Here is a 14,295-nt window from a genome sequence, read left to right on the forward strand (position 1 = left end):
GTGGATGAGATGGGAGAGAGAATTTCTCCCAGCCTGCTGGCTATACTCCTGCTAACATACCCCAAGATGTGACTGTCCCTCCTTATTGTTAGGCATACTGCCAACTGATTTTCAATTTCTTCTCCTCAAGTCCTTTATTGTAAAGCTTTTTCTCATCACTCAGTCCCCAGCCTGTCCAGTTGCATGGCATTTTGTCCTGCAAGACTTTGCACCTGCCTTGTGGAATCTTCATTAAGTCCCTCTGAGCCCATTCCTGTTTAGGTCCTCACAAAAAACAGCTTTGCTCTCTATCTCTCTGAGAGCTGCCTCAGACACTTTGTGGTATTATCCACAAATATCTGCTGCCTCAAGTACTCTGATGGCAAGCATACTACTAATATATACATGATTAGGTCATTCTTTTCCAAATATATTGAAGTATTCCATAGCCCAAAAAATCAATCCACATAACTAAATAACATGATTTTAAAGGATACCCGGCTTCTCTGCTTGCATCAGTGGTTTTGGATCACAGGAACGGCATAGCAGTTGGCTGTCACTAATAATGAATACTAGATTGGTGTTTGAAATCTTCTCTGCATGATAAAGTCTGGAAAAAAAAAAGCCAAAAAGAAATGCTTAAATGAAACAAGGAAAACCGTATATGAGAAGGACACACATGATTGGAATAAAAAGTAATCCAACTTCTAAGAATCAAACCGCCTTCTACTGTTTATCTTTTCTATTAATGAACAATAAGAAACTTTTATAACAAATTTTGTAATCTTTTTGACATTTCCATGGTCCCCCTTTTCAACTAGACTTATTAGAGGAAAAAAAATGGAAAAGAGCATATAAGGCCTATAATTGATTTTACAGTTCAGTGCTGCTAAAGCAGTAGCTGTACTGAGAAATAAAATCAGTTCAGCATCAATTTTTCTCCTAGTAACACTGAAAAACAAACAGCCAAAAACCAACCAACCATACAAAAAACAACACACATAAACCTGTCTGTAAGAAGGAAAAGAAACAGGTTTAGGGTATGTGTGCTGTGGTGAGGGTGTGAGGGTGAAGGAATCATCTTTAGAAAATCCAACTATTTGTTTATTCAAGACAAAATATTTCCAAGCTTTCCAACAATACACTCAGAGACTGATAAATACTGAAGTTAATACTGTAATATGACAGTTCTTAAATGATCAGTGCTATTGACTAGAAGGTAAATTTGAAGATAAATTGCATAATCTTCTTGACCATCATAAATTCCAACACATAACCAGATTAAAGGAAATCATCTGCTTCTGAATATTACAGAATGTCTTTAATTCATGTAATAAATACATTAAAAAAAAAAAAAGAACAACAGCAACAGAAATACAAGATCCATTTTCACAGAGCATATAGACTATTAAACAAAAATTTGAGTAAAATGTTTTTATGATAATTCAATTATTACAATTAAAATTTATTCTAAACAAATACAAAAAGAATGCAAATTATCAGTATACTGCCTGTATACTTCTCTACTTTGCTTATGTGAGCTTGATGTAATAAATCCAAAATACATTTTTGTTCTTGTAAAGGTGTCCTTATCTTTTGTATAAAAAATTAATATTCAAAAGCTATTACTAATACTGTAGGCTTACCTTGAACAGTTTATACAGTCTACAATGCCAATAAAAGATTTATCATCATTTTCAAAGAAATACTGAGTTTGCTCAGTGATACAACTTGTTTTAGGCAGGGCAGCAGAGAAATCATCATCTTCCATATCAGCTGCCAGAAAAAAGAAAATAAATAAATAAATAGTGACATTTTAAAAGTTGTGGACACAATGGGGAGATCCAAATATGGCTCCCAGCCTAGATTCTTACCTTCTTTTTCAGTCAAAGTTGACTCTCTAACATTCTCTTGACTTACCTGCCTCAAGGAAACGTGGGAAAGTCAAGCTCAAAAACAGCTGCTGTAAGATAGACCTGAACACAGAAAGACAATATATATTCATTAAATTTTTTTTGTCTTCTTTGTATTTTATTGGGTCCTCAGAATTTACTCAAACAAGATTAATAGCAGAATTATCACAGCTGATTATACTTTTAGCAGTTATTAAAGCTGTGTTTTTTTAAATTTTACAGTTTTACTCTTTCCAGTTTCTCTCATGTCTTCTTTCACAATAATCTTTTATTCCATTGTTGAAATTTGCTATCATTTGTGCCTATAACTCACATAATGGAAACGTTATCACACCATCCATGCCTTCTCTGCAGGAGGTGGAAGAGGCATAGTGGTGTTCCTCCAGTACTCAAATCAACTAGAACTTCTTTTGAACTTCCCACCCCCACCCTACACTGGAAAAATGCTCCTGAATTAGATACTTTACACTAATTAAGGCTCATTAAATTGCTGAGGAGATGAACACCGGCACATAACAAGTATATTACAAAAATGACTGTAACCATTGACTTTTAAAATCATCTCCATTCCTGCTCTTGAGGCATGGGATATATTTTCATCCTAGATGATGCCAAAACACTAAGGTTTAAAGAGCTCTACATATTTCAAAATTATTTTTCTTCACTCTTGATAACATTTTTCCAGTGTTACTTACCTGAAGCAAGTACTGGCTTGCCAGTTAGCCCTGTTCTCCCCTACTCACCTACCAAAACAGGAATCAAGTTACATTCCTTGCCTCACTGCTTCTACTTAAACCTTAAAATTGTAGCTTTCTGTTGTCATGTTTTAGGATTACCTCTAACTACAAACATGACCGGATCTCTCCTTATCACATTATTACAATGCCTGTTCTGTAGTGGGAAGGGACTGTACAATTTTATTCAACCTCTAGGATTTTTTTCCTTTTCTCCTAAGCCTCTGTGATGTACATGTAACAAAACTGAATCTGCCTGTCATCTTTCCAGTCAAGGTAGTGCTTGAAGGAGCTCTGGATTCGCTTCCACACCTTTCTGCCTTGAATCATCATCAGATGGACAGTGCACCAACTGTCATGGATGGTAAGAGACCTAATACCATTCAACAGTGATAGAATTTGCTGACTGAAAACAGTAATCCTCATGCAGCCCTTCATAAGGGAGCACAGAATTTACAGGGAATGAGTGAAAAAGGCAGCCTGGAAATACTGCAAAGTCTGAGAAACAATACATACTGTCTTAACTAAATGCTGATGTATCCCACATATATTTTTTGAAATTATCACTCTTCTATCTCACATTATTGCCTGAAACATTATAGTTTTCTTCAACCTGCTTTCTCTTATTTCTCCAAGTTTCCTTTTGCCAGGTGCCTCACTGAATCCATTGTTGGTCAGCCCACTCTGCTTGCTTAATGTCTTTCTCTGCCTGCTCCTGACCTAGATTCCATTAAAAACATGTCCACAGAAAGAACTTTCATGTGGTACTTTCAAGTTAAACATCACACAAAATAAACCTCAGGTCTAAATTGAGTCCAGACCACCGAGTCTGATTTGAACATTGATACACTAGAGTTTCTCTGTTTGTGAAAAGCTCAAATTTCTCTTCTGGATTACTGCCCATCTCCAGCTTTTGAGGTTTGCTGTTGTCCAAGAAAACCAAGATTTTAGCTGTTGCTGTTAACAAAATGTAACCAACAATAAAAAACAACACATAATATTCACAATGCTAGCTGTGAGAAAATAACTATGTTTGTTCAGCTGCTATATATTTTAACTCTTAACTCCATAAAATAGGTAATTTATTCCAGCTTGATAATTGCTCTAAAAAGTAAGTATCATGAAACCTTACAAAAATGAAGAGAGAGTCTCCATGAGTGTAATTCACACCAGTAAAAAATTCACATCAGCCCCAGCAGTTTACCACAATTTGGTGTGGGGGTAGTAGCTGATAGTGTTGTCTACATGGCTCTTGAAAATAACCTTTAATTCTGAATATAATTTAAAATAGTTTGGGTTGGAAATGACTTTAAAGGTCATCTAGTTTCAACCCACTACCATGGGCATGGATGCCTCTCACTAGACCAGATTATTGAAAGCCCCATCCAGCCTGGCCTTGAACACTTCCAGGGATGAGGCATCCAAAGCTTCTCTGGGCAACCTGTTCCAGTGCCTCACAAACCTCAAACTAAAGAACATCTTCCTAATATCTAATCTAAATCTCCCTTTCTTTAATTTAGAGCCATTTCCCTTTGTCCTATCACTAAACTCCTTGATAAAGTGTTCCTCCCTGTAGGCACCCTTAGCCTTTCATCTGAACCTTCACAGCTGCCAATCAGACCATTAATCCCAGTTTACTTGCTGAAGCTGACTGTAGAGTCAGAGCACACAGTCACAAAACTTGGCAAGAGCAGTTTTGAATTTGACTGTTTACAGATCACTGAATGTTCAAAGGAATTTGGAGAAATAAGAATTTTCACCTTGAGTAATGGCAGAAACTAAGGGTTCAGAGTGTGGGGGGAGGGCGGGGGGGGGGGGGGGGGGGGGGAGAGGGGAGGACTAATAGTCTCAAACTACTGAAGAATTCCAGTTTTGACATGCAGATTTCCTACACAGTTGTACTTACCAGGCAGCTGCCGAAGCCCACCATCCTAGATGCAAAATGTCTGTTATTGTAGGCTGGGGAAAAAAAAAAAAAAAAAAAAAAAGAACAAAGATCATGCTATTTGTATAAACACCTGCACACTTTTAAACAAATGCCAGTAACCTCATGAGAGACTACTGACCACATACGCTGAACGAATTCCAGCTCCTTGCTTTGGTTCTTCTTCAGGATCACAGACCGACTGATAGTCATACGACTTGTTAAAGGCATAGAGGGACATATTAATTAGGTTTCGCATCAGGCCTGGGTCAATTTCACCAAAGAACCTTCCAATCTGATGAAGCAGAATGTATAGAGTTAAATTAAAGTACTTCTAAGTAGTTTTCTTATTAAAAAAATAAACAATTCAGTTGTTAAAAACTGTACTTAAAAATAAACATACCTGTTGAGTATATTCATCCCGATTTGACATCAAAAGAAATCCACCATCATCAAGGATAACACAATCCACATGCTATTATAAAAAAGTAAAATAAGTTTTGTAGAATTTTCCAAGAATATTTCCAAATATTTTCACTGTGAGAAATATTTTTTTTTTTTATTCAACACTTCAGAAATATCTTCCAATCTATGAGGCTAAATCACAACCCCATAGCCAGAGGCCAATACTATGCTAAAATAAGTAGCATTATCAGTACTATAAAAGTTTGTGGAGATCAAAGGCTTATTTGTGGCTTAATTTCATAAAAACTGTTTTGTAAATTTTTATTTACTCAATCCTTTGGTAGTTGTAAGAGTGCTATATCCTTATGAAATTGGATGATAACTGAATCTTAACTCATAATAAGGGGCTACAACTTCTGATATGCTTTCAAGCCATGTTTAAAGTCCTTTACAATTTGCAGCTTCTAATGGTAAAGGTCCTAAAGGCAGAGTCTCAGCTTGCTGTTCATGGTTATTTTCACATTTCTATATATTTCAGGCTTGCCCAGTGAGTTTCTTCCAGGTGTCAGGTGCAGGACTGGGAAGACCACTGGTTCCCTATACTTTGTATTTTGTAAAAGATCTTTGTAATCAGAGATTGAGGAGATAGCAGTGAGGCCAAATAGACTCCCAGATTACCATTGTTGTTATAACTCCTGCATTTAACATTCTTTAAACTCCACAAAAGAACTCGCAGAAGACCTGAGCAGAGAAAGCTTTTAAGCACATGGCAGAATCTGATACTGTGATAGCTGCTGAAATTGTACTCTCCTGAGTGCCAGCAGAGCTATGGGATCCTCAAATCCTGAATGGTCAGGAAACAGAGGAAAGGAGGATAACTAATGATTGTTGAAGGGTACATCACGTACTCTGGTAATGTTTACTTTGCATTTATCTTTTTCTAAGGTACTCTTCTAGTTGTTTTTTGTTTGTTTGTTTGTTTGTTTGTTTTTGTTTTCTTCTTAATTATTCAATTTTTTCAGCATTGCCTTGTGCTTTGAAAGTCATCTTTTTCACATTTTTCTTCATTTCATTCTCTATTGGTCTTACTCTATTATTTTTCTTTTTCCCTCTAGTTCTCATAATCTTACTGCAACAATTTTTGAAACAAACACTTCACCTGACTTTCATTCCCTCTTTTGCCCTCTCCACTTCTGATTTTCACAAATGGCTAAGTTTTCAAAATATTAATCCTCAAATAATAACATGATAGAATAATGGGCTAGAGAAATCTAGAGAAAATTAGTCATTTTTTTCACTAACAGATATTCATAAACTGAATGCTTACCATACTGTTTCTTTCGCAGCCACAGATTTCACTGTTGCACTAAAAAACAGAAGTATAGTAATCTTCACAAATGTGTTTCAAAAGAAACTGTATTTTTCATTGATATTTATCAATCAAGACAAGTGATGTGATTTTTAATATCTGTATATTAACCTACCTAGGCGTGTGTGTGTGTCTGTGTCTGTGTGTGGAGATTTACCAAGATTTCAGGTATAAAGTAAAAAGAGAAAGGACATGTGCATTTGCATGTATTTTGAGTATATAAAGAAAGCCTAGAAAACATTTACCAAGTATCTTTTTGATTGAAAAGCTTCACCAATCTCAAAGTATGGTAATCATATGTGATAAAGGAAGCCCACCACCTCTATTTAGCTTTGATTACTAGCATGTTTCTCTCTTTTTCTTGCAATATGTGTGAATATACATACATAACTGTTTCCGCGCATTATATCGTGAGCAAAATAGTTACCATAATGCTGCTGTCATTCATTTTAAATAAATTAATTTCTCTCTTTTTCATTTTTTTCCTTAGCTCTGACATTTTAGGCAATGCATTTACCTAGCTCTAATACCTACATAGTTACCAATTCCCTTAATATACAAACAACCAAGCAACATCGCCTTATCCAGTTGTTCCATAACTGTTTCCATTTTGTGTCTCCCCTTTCCCAATGTACTACATAATGATTTAGTTTTTCCTTTACCTTTACCTTTTTCTCCTTCTCATTTATACCCAAACATGATTCTATGACTAGATGTAAGAAATAAAAGGGCTAAGTGACTATTTCATTAATTTCTGCTAAAATGCTGTGACGTTGATTGCAATATAAATCCTTACTGGTCACTGCTTACACACCCTCCATATTAAATACAAATAAATTCACTTTTTTCATTTTTTTTGGAAGAAATTCTTTTGTAGATTTTATTCACTACTACAGCATGATCTTAGTAGGCAGCCTACAGGCTACAATATGTCATTTTTCTTTGTCTTTATACATGTTCTATAATTATGAAAGCAAGACACGTACAAAATGCAGCCTGTTTCAACATAGATTTATTTTGTGCATTTGAATGATTTAAATACCACAACTACTTGGCATCAATGCATCAGTGTGACTGTGGCACAAAAAGCTGTTAGACCTATTTGCATCTGAAGCTTTGAGAAATGCACATAAAGTTCAAAAAAAAAGACTTGGTCAATTGCTTACCAGGCTCTTGATTGTGGTTTTTGTGAAATTTTCCATCCATCTGGTTGCATCAATTTTTATTCCAACAACTAACAAGAAATACATGAAAGTCTTTTTTAGTAAAATGCAAAAGAAAAAAGGTAACTGTAGAATCCTAAAAAGGAGGAAAATTATAATAACATCTAAATTATTAAACTGGAAAAGGATAAAATATGGGTTTTGCTCTGTTGTCTGACCACCAACACCCTTCATGAGACTAATAAATTAACTAGTCTTACTCAAACACAGCCAGATTGCTGGCTTGATTTCCACTAGCAAGATTAAAAGTCTTAGAGAAAATAATATTATATAAACTGAAGCCTCTGAAATCTCAATTAAATTTCTCATTCACTGTTGAGTAACAACAAAGTAAGACCTGTATTTAGAATTTTAGCTCCATTCTATCTTACCTGCAGGTTTCAGAAGTTTCCCGTTAATTGTTATTTCCACAGCCTTGCTTACCATAATACCTGTTTCATAGCTATTGGCACCACTTTCTGAGAGCATAGAAGGAGGGAGAAAAAAAAAAAAAAAAAAAGAAAAAAAAAGAGTGAGATAAAAGTCTCTCCCTCTGTAATTGAAATTAAAGGTTTTTCAAATACCCAAAATATTTCCAAGAATGCTTATTTGAAAACCTAGTTGTAATTTTTTTACTTATCACCTGTAATAGCTCAGATCACTAACACCTAGATGACTAAGAGAAATAGTTTTGCTTACTTCTCTTCATTCACATTTTGTATGTGGTCTCTTCATAAAGTTACTGTAGCCTTTTTTTCTGCAAACAGCCATGAATAACTTTACACACTGTTAAAACTAGGATCAGAGCCAAAGATTTTATCCTGCTGTTGTCTGTATTTTTCAATACAGAGTATACTAACACCACTCACTAACTGACAATTACTACTTTGACAGACTTCAGCCCGTTTTCAACACTGCTTAGTATGAAAAAGCAAATTAAAAATACATTCCCTGAAGCTTTTTAAGGAACAACAAAGACTTCAAAGAATTTATTTAATTACCTTGTTAATGTTTTATTGAGAAAAGATGTAATAAATGCATATGGAATAATGGCAATAAAAGATCCCATATGTTTAAGAGGGAAATATGTCATTTGTGGTAGCATCTGCTTTTAGATGGGCTTGGCAAGGTTAATGCTACTCACATCAGTAACGAGCACTTACTATTGTGCACATACAGGTTTTAAATATCACAGTATTTCATGTAAACTGCTTTGGTTAGTAATAGCTATTTGAAATAGAATTCAAAAGCAAAACTTTAAACTAAGCTACAGTGCAGTGGGCAGAGCTGTGGACTCCAGACCTTTATACCTGCTCTGCCAAATTAGGTTCACTGCTGAAGAAATACACAGAATTATGCTCAAATAAGTTTTGGTTTTTTTAAAAGTAGTCTTTAAAATTGCACTCCTGAGTGCAATTTTCTTTCACTTCCTTTTAAATAATTCTGCTAAAGCATCTTCAGAAAACACTGTTCCAGTATAATAAATGAGAGCAAATACTTAGCATATGTTTTCAGCTTTGTTAATTCTTGACAAACATGGCCACCAAAGTAGATTACAAATTATTATGTCCTTGGTGCATTCCCAGCTACCTTTCCCCCTTTCCCTTAACAATAGGTGATGTCCCAAGACTTTTTTCCTTTTTGAGTGTCAGACTTGAAACCTTTGTTGGTGAGCTCAACTGGTACTGGAAACATCCAGAAATATACTTACATTAGACTAGCTAGCTCCAAAACTTCAAAACAGTGATGACTTACTGTTATAGTACGGAGCTGTGAAAATGTAGTTGTCATTATCTAAACTCCGTTTATAGAAGCTGACTTCATAAGTTTCAGCATTTTCCAACCAATCTTCTCCTGCCCTAATCATGAAAAAATAATAAACAAAAAAAAGATGGTTATCATCTCATGAAAGATATTCTGCACAGCTTTTCTTTTTTGTTTTGTTTTAGTTTAATGTTTCATGGTTGGAAATAATGTGAGATTCACTCATATACTCCTCAGACTTTATTAGCTTTAGCTGGTTTAGTGTCAGGTGCCATTAGTAAAACAGAAGTTTTAGAGAAAAAAAAAAAATAGCATTCTAGGAACAGCATGGATCTTGTCTCAGAATTTTTAGATATACTGAGATAAATATTACTGCAACGTTATTCACAACAAAATATAAACAAACCTTACCACTTGCTATCTCTTAAGAAAACATTATCCTATTCTCTCATGCCATTAATAACATGAAAACAAACAATAAAAAATAATAATAATAAAAAACTGTTTTGGGGAGTAAAAACCACTGGCATTCTCCCATTTTGGGGAAACAGAATAACCTAAACAATCAGATAAATTTGCCACTTAATATGTCTGTACTGGTACCCTCACTACTCCTGATCTGTAGTATTCTGAAGGTAGTTTTTTAGCTGATTATATGAATCAACTTTAACATTCTCTTTTTGCCCTCTGGTAATGATACATTTTTCTCTCTTGAAGGCCCTGGATCACTTGGTCTGCTCCTACTAGTCTAAAAAAAATCACCTACTACATTATTGATTTTCTGTCTGCCAGCCTGCCAACAACCAAATGCTTAGGAGTAATGAGGGATTAACATGGCCCCACCACCAGCACAAGGGCTTTCACTGCTCCTCTATACTGATTAGAAACCTATATAACACCGCCTGCTACAGAAATAACGTGTTAAAGATCAGTTTCATGCAGGAAGATAGATAAAATCAAAGAAAAACAAGACATCCCATTTGTTTTCTAGTTACCACTACAGATTTAGACAGTATGTAAAGTTGCTTTTCATTATCATATTACACTATTTTATAATATTCTTACCTTTTGGGAAACACTCTGGTAATTCCACCATCTGTAACAACAAATTGTGCAGCAACTCCATCCCTGTAAACAGGAGTTTTAAAATCATAACTAACGTAAATCTTAAATTCCTATGCCAAGGGTTGTCATTTAAGTGCGTAACCATGAATTAAATATCTACCCCTTGTAAAGATTAACTGTATATCTGTATATATACACACATATATTACATTATTACCAAATCATTAAGAAAGAGTTTATTTTTTCATGCTTTGAAATTCATTTGAAAAAAAGAAAAAAAAAAAAAAAACAAAACAAGTAACAAAAATACTTACAGATACAGCTTACTCCAATAATTTTGGGCAAGTTCACTTGTAAATCCTGCATCCAGCAAAACTCTAATGACCATATCAGTATTACCTAGCAAAAGAGTCAAGAAGTTAAGACACTCATCTGAAACCATATGATATAGGGCTTAAACTGCTAAAATGAAATTCAAAGTTGTCCAGATGCTACTACCACCTAAATTAGGCTATTTTTATTATACATTCTGTCTAACTTCAAGTTACATCAAGTAATCCTTGTTAAACAGACTGTTCTGAAACTCATGAGTTCACTTCAGTTTTTCCTTTGTTTTATCCTAAAAAACTGTCTTTGCAGCAAAAGATAAAGCAAGTTGTTTAAGGCACCAAGTCTCAACTTTGCGAGGCCCTGTGTTATATTTGGAAATAAACTTAATTTTAAAACATATTTTCATTCAAACATTTTTATCTCCGTTCTAAAGAGGTTGCACACAATTAGACGACATTTACATTTTACTGAGTTCTTACTCTCAGGTTACAAAAATTGAGGTAATTCAACTACAATATAAATATTTCAATCATTTAAGTCCCAAACTCTCAACCAACCAAACACACACCTATTTGTCTTCTATTGAATTAGTGGCTTAAATGGATACGTCATTCATAATTTAAAAGGTGACTTGAAGTCACTGCTTCTCAAGCATCTTTTTCAATACTACTTTGTAAAAGTAGCTTCTAGGAATGGTCAACTGAAGCACACACTTTAATACAGACTTTATCACTTTCTTTTTTATGGAAAATTAAACTGGGCTATAGTGTAATTAGAAGTGTAGAGGGAAAATCTGGTGCTTGGTTTTTAATGTCACATAGCAAAGTGGTGTTAGAGTTATGACTGGAATCTGCAGCTCTGAATTCTGCAAAACTCTGGCAGCTCAGCCTTGTAGAACATACTGAACATTCATTCAGAAAAATAAAAAATCCATAAAATCCTTTTTCTTCAGTTTTGCTCCAGAAACCCATGACAGTCTGAATTTCAGATTCAAGAAAACTCAGATTTATTTTTTTTTAATGCCCTAATTCAACCTATTTTCACAAAACAGATCATTAAGTATTAGAGTATTGAGAAGCTCCATAAGCTTTAGCCAAAAGGCTTTTTCCCACTGTGGCCTGAATTTGTAGGCATGCTATGCATAGAGCCAGCAGCAGGAAGCACTCTCTTATATCATTTTAATACATTAATTTAATTCTAATTAGATATGTTTACATGGCTTGGCTAGGTAAACCTGCTAAACTGCATCTAATGCCACAGATTTACCTCCTGTATTCACTTGCACACTATCATGGTATCATGTAATGTAAACAACGGTACTACTGTTGGATCCCTTGCTGCATCCACATTTTAGTAGAAATTAAATCAAAATGCCATCTGAACATAAATATTAGAATATGTTTCCCCAAGTGATATTTATTTCTCCTTATATAGACTCATATTTTTCTGGATGCATTTTTATTTGAGATTCTCCACACATCGCACAGTGATCCTTACATAAACAGATGTTTCCAACAAGGAGGGTGAATTACTCTTACTGTCCACTTGTTAATGACAGAGGTAGCTGTCTTACTTCCTGGCTAACTTGTAACAGGCTCAAGTTGGACGGGACAAGTCAATTAAACTCAGGGTAACTATTAATATATAGAGACTTTAAATTTATATATATTATTTCAATTTAGGGATTGTATTAGTTATTGCTTCTGAAAAAAAAAAATTCTAGCTGAGGATATTTCCTTCAGTCAACACTGCTTGCTTACTTATACAGAACAGTATTTTTTAAGTATCTTAATTATAAGAAAAAGAAGGAAAATGTGTTTTTTATTATCTATTACAAAATGAATTATACCAATGATTTGGTAACATTTTGGCATAATTACTTATGTGTATTGTTGTATATCCTGGTGTATACTATAATATCATTAAACATGCCCTCGATATTAGCTTATATAACTAGTAAGTATTAAACTAGAGTTCACTTCTGAGACTGAGTCAAAACACTCAAGTACAATTTCAGTCAGTGATATAAGTGAATAAGATCACCCTATTTAAGAAGAAAAAACCAACACACACAAACACTCACACAAACAGCTTTTCAAGGCAGTTTCACTTTGAGAAGATTTTTTATCTAAGGGCACATTCCTTCAGTTACATGGTTCAGCCAAAAGATTCTTATGTATACTTTTCTGGATGAAAAAACTACAAGGACCCCACCTCAAATTGACCAGCAACTCCAGAAAGCAACATGTTATAAAGTCTTGGCTAAAGCAAGAATAAAAAAGTGTTTATTCCAATTATTTATGTTAATATTAATGTTAAGTAAATAAATCCAAACATTATTTTTTTCAGAAAAACAAGACTTTAATGCATTCCTGGCGGTTTGTTCAAAATGCCTAACTCCTCATTTATTCTAAATGGAGTTTAAGGCCAAATTTAAATATGAGTACCATCCTAAAGTCCAGTGCTCTCCACTGCAGCAGTTACATACATCTATGATCTTAAACAATTCAAGCCTAAGATAAATCTCTTTAACCAATCTGTGAAAGACCTTTCTCATATTTTATTCAGGTTATATATGTTCTCAGAATTTTGTATTTTGTTATATAAGCTGATGAGAAAGCAGACCGATAGTTTCATTACAATTATTTTAAGTCTTCTTGAGATATACTTTGGCTGATTATCTCAAGAGAAAAAAATATCAATTCAAAATACTTGGAGTGCACAAAAACAAGCCAGTAGTTGGTTGCTGCCAAAACATAAGGTTGAAGGGAAGCATGTAAAACACTGGATGCCCTGCAATCATTATCATTCTTAAATGAACCCAGAAAACTCCAGACTACAACCTGTCTTGTGTAGAAAAGTTCAACACTAGATGTATTTCTGTTTAAAAAATAATAAATAACAGCGAAGATAAAAAACAATAATGTGTGATTTGGGCATGGAAGCTTTCATTTTGATTAATTCTCATTTATGAGAAAGTATTTTCCTAAGAGGGGAAGAAAATCAGCAAATTGAGAAGAGTACTTACATGATGGACTGTTTGGAGTATTTCTATCAATAAATTCATTGAAATTTAATAAAAATTCGGTGTTGTTTTCTGATTTCTTTACATCACTACAGTATTCTCTGAAAAACAACCAAACACCAGTCTTCTAAGATTTGTTTCATGTTTCTGAAGCAGACAAATATGAGTCAGCAATGTGAAATTAAAAGCAGTATTGTGCCACTACTGTGAGGTGGTTGGCTATGTCACTTACACAGCCAATATGACTTTAACAATAGTTCTAATCATATTCAATATTTCAGGAATATACAGTAAATCAAGGGCTCAAGTGCCTGCCTAGATCTGAATTATAACAAAGCTGCAAGCATGAGACAGGGCACAGATTCTCAGAAAATAAAACACGCTGGACTTGTGTAGGCCATGAAGTTAGGAGACCATAGAGTCTGTAAAATAAATAAGAAAATGTCCAGGGAAATTAGACTCCTGTTGAGTTAAACTGTACTGGAAAGTATTTGGATTGCTGCAGGAGAAATCGTCACTTTAAGGCTGGATTTATGGGATGAGATACTAATTTCTGAGAAGTCTTAAAGGCAATTTTAATAGAGT

At 34.3% G+C, this 14,295-nt stretch overlaps 1 protein-coding gene across 6 annotated transcripts in view; it reads right to left on the reverse strand.

Moving 5' to 3' along the window:
• CACNA2D1 (calcium voltage-gated channel auxiliary subunit alpha2delta 1) overlaps positions 1 to 14,295 on the reverse strand; it is a 425,824-nt gene that overhangs the window by 14,862 nt on the left and 396,667 nt on the right. For all 6 annotated transcript variants that reach the window (XM_084535082.1, XM_084535080.1, XM_084535079.1 and 3 more), the window contains 13 exons: positions 13,714 to 13,811; positions 10,670 to 10,754; positions 10,356 to 10,418; positions 9,282 to 9,385; positions 7,919 to 8,005; positions 7,491 to 7,558; positions 6,283 to 6,321; positions 4,954 to 5,025; positions 4,693 to 4,845; positions 4,533 to 4,585; positions 1,900 to 1,955; positions 1,626 to 1,755; positions 477 to 589 (listed from right to left, as the gene is read on the reverse strand). In XM_084535082.1, the coding sequence (XP_084391208.1) occupies positions 477 to 589; positions 1,626 to 1,755; positions 1,900 to 1,955; positions 4,533 to 4,585; positions 4,693 to 4,845; positions 4,954 to 5,025; positions 6,283 to 6,321; positions 7,491 to 7,558; positions 7,919 to 8,005; positions 9,282 to 9,385; positions 10,356 to 10,418; positions 10,670 to 10,754; positions 13,714 to 13,811 (1,121 nt within the window). The remainder of the gene's footprint in view (positions 1 to 476; positions 590 to 1,625; positions 1,756 to 1,899; positions 1,956 to 4,532; positions 4,586 to 4,692; positions 4,846 to 4,953; positions 5,026 to 6,282; positions 6,322 to 7,490; positions 7,559 to 7,918; positions 8,006 to 9,281; positions 9,386 to 10,355; positions 10,419 to 10,669; positions 10,755 to 13,713; positions 13,812 to 14,295) is intronic.

Source organism: Aythya ferina (genome assembly GCF_964211825.1).
Source record: "Aythya ferina genome assembly, chromosome: 1".
Classification (NCBI taxonomy): domain Eukaryota; kingdom Metazoa; phylum Chordata; class Aves; order Anseriformes; family Anatidae; genus Aythya; species Aythya ferina.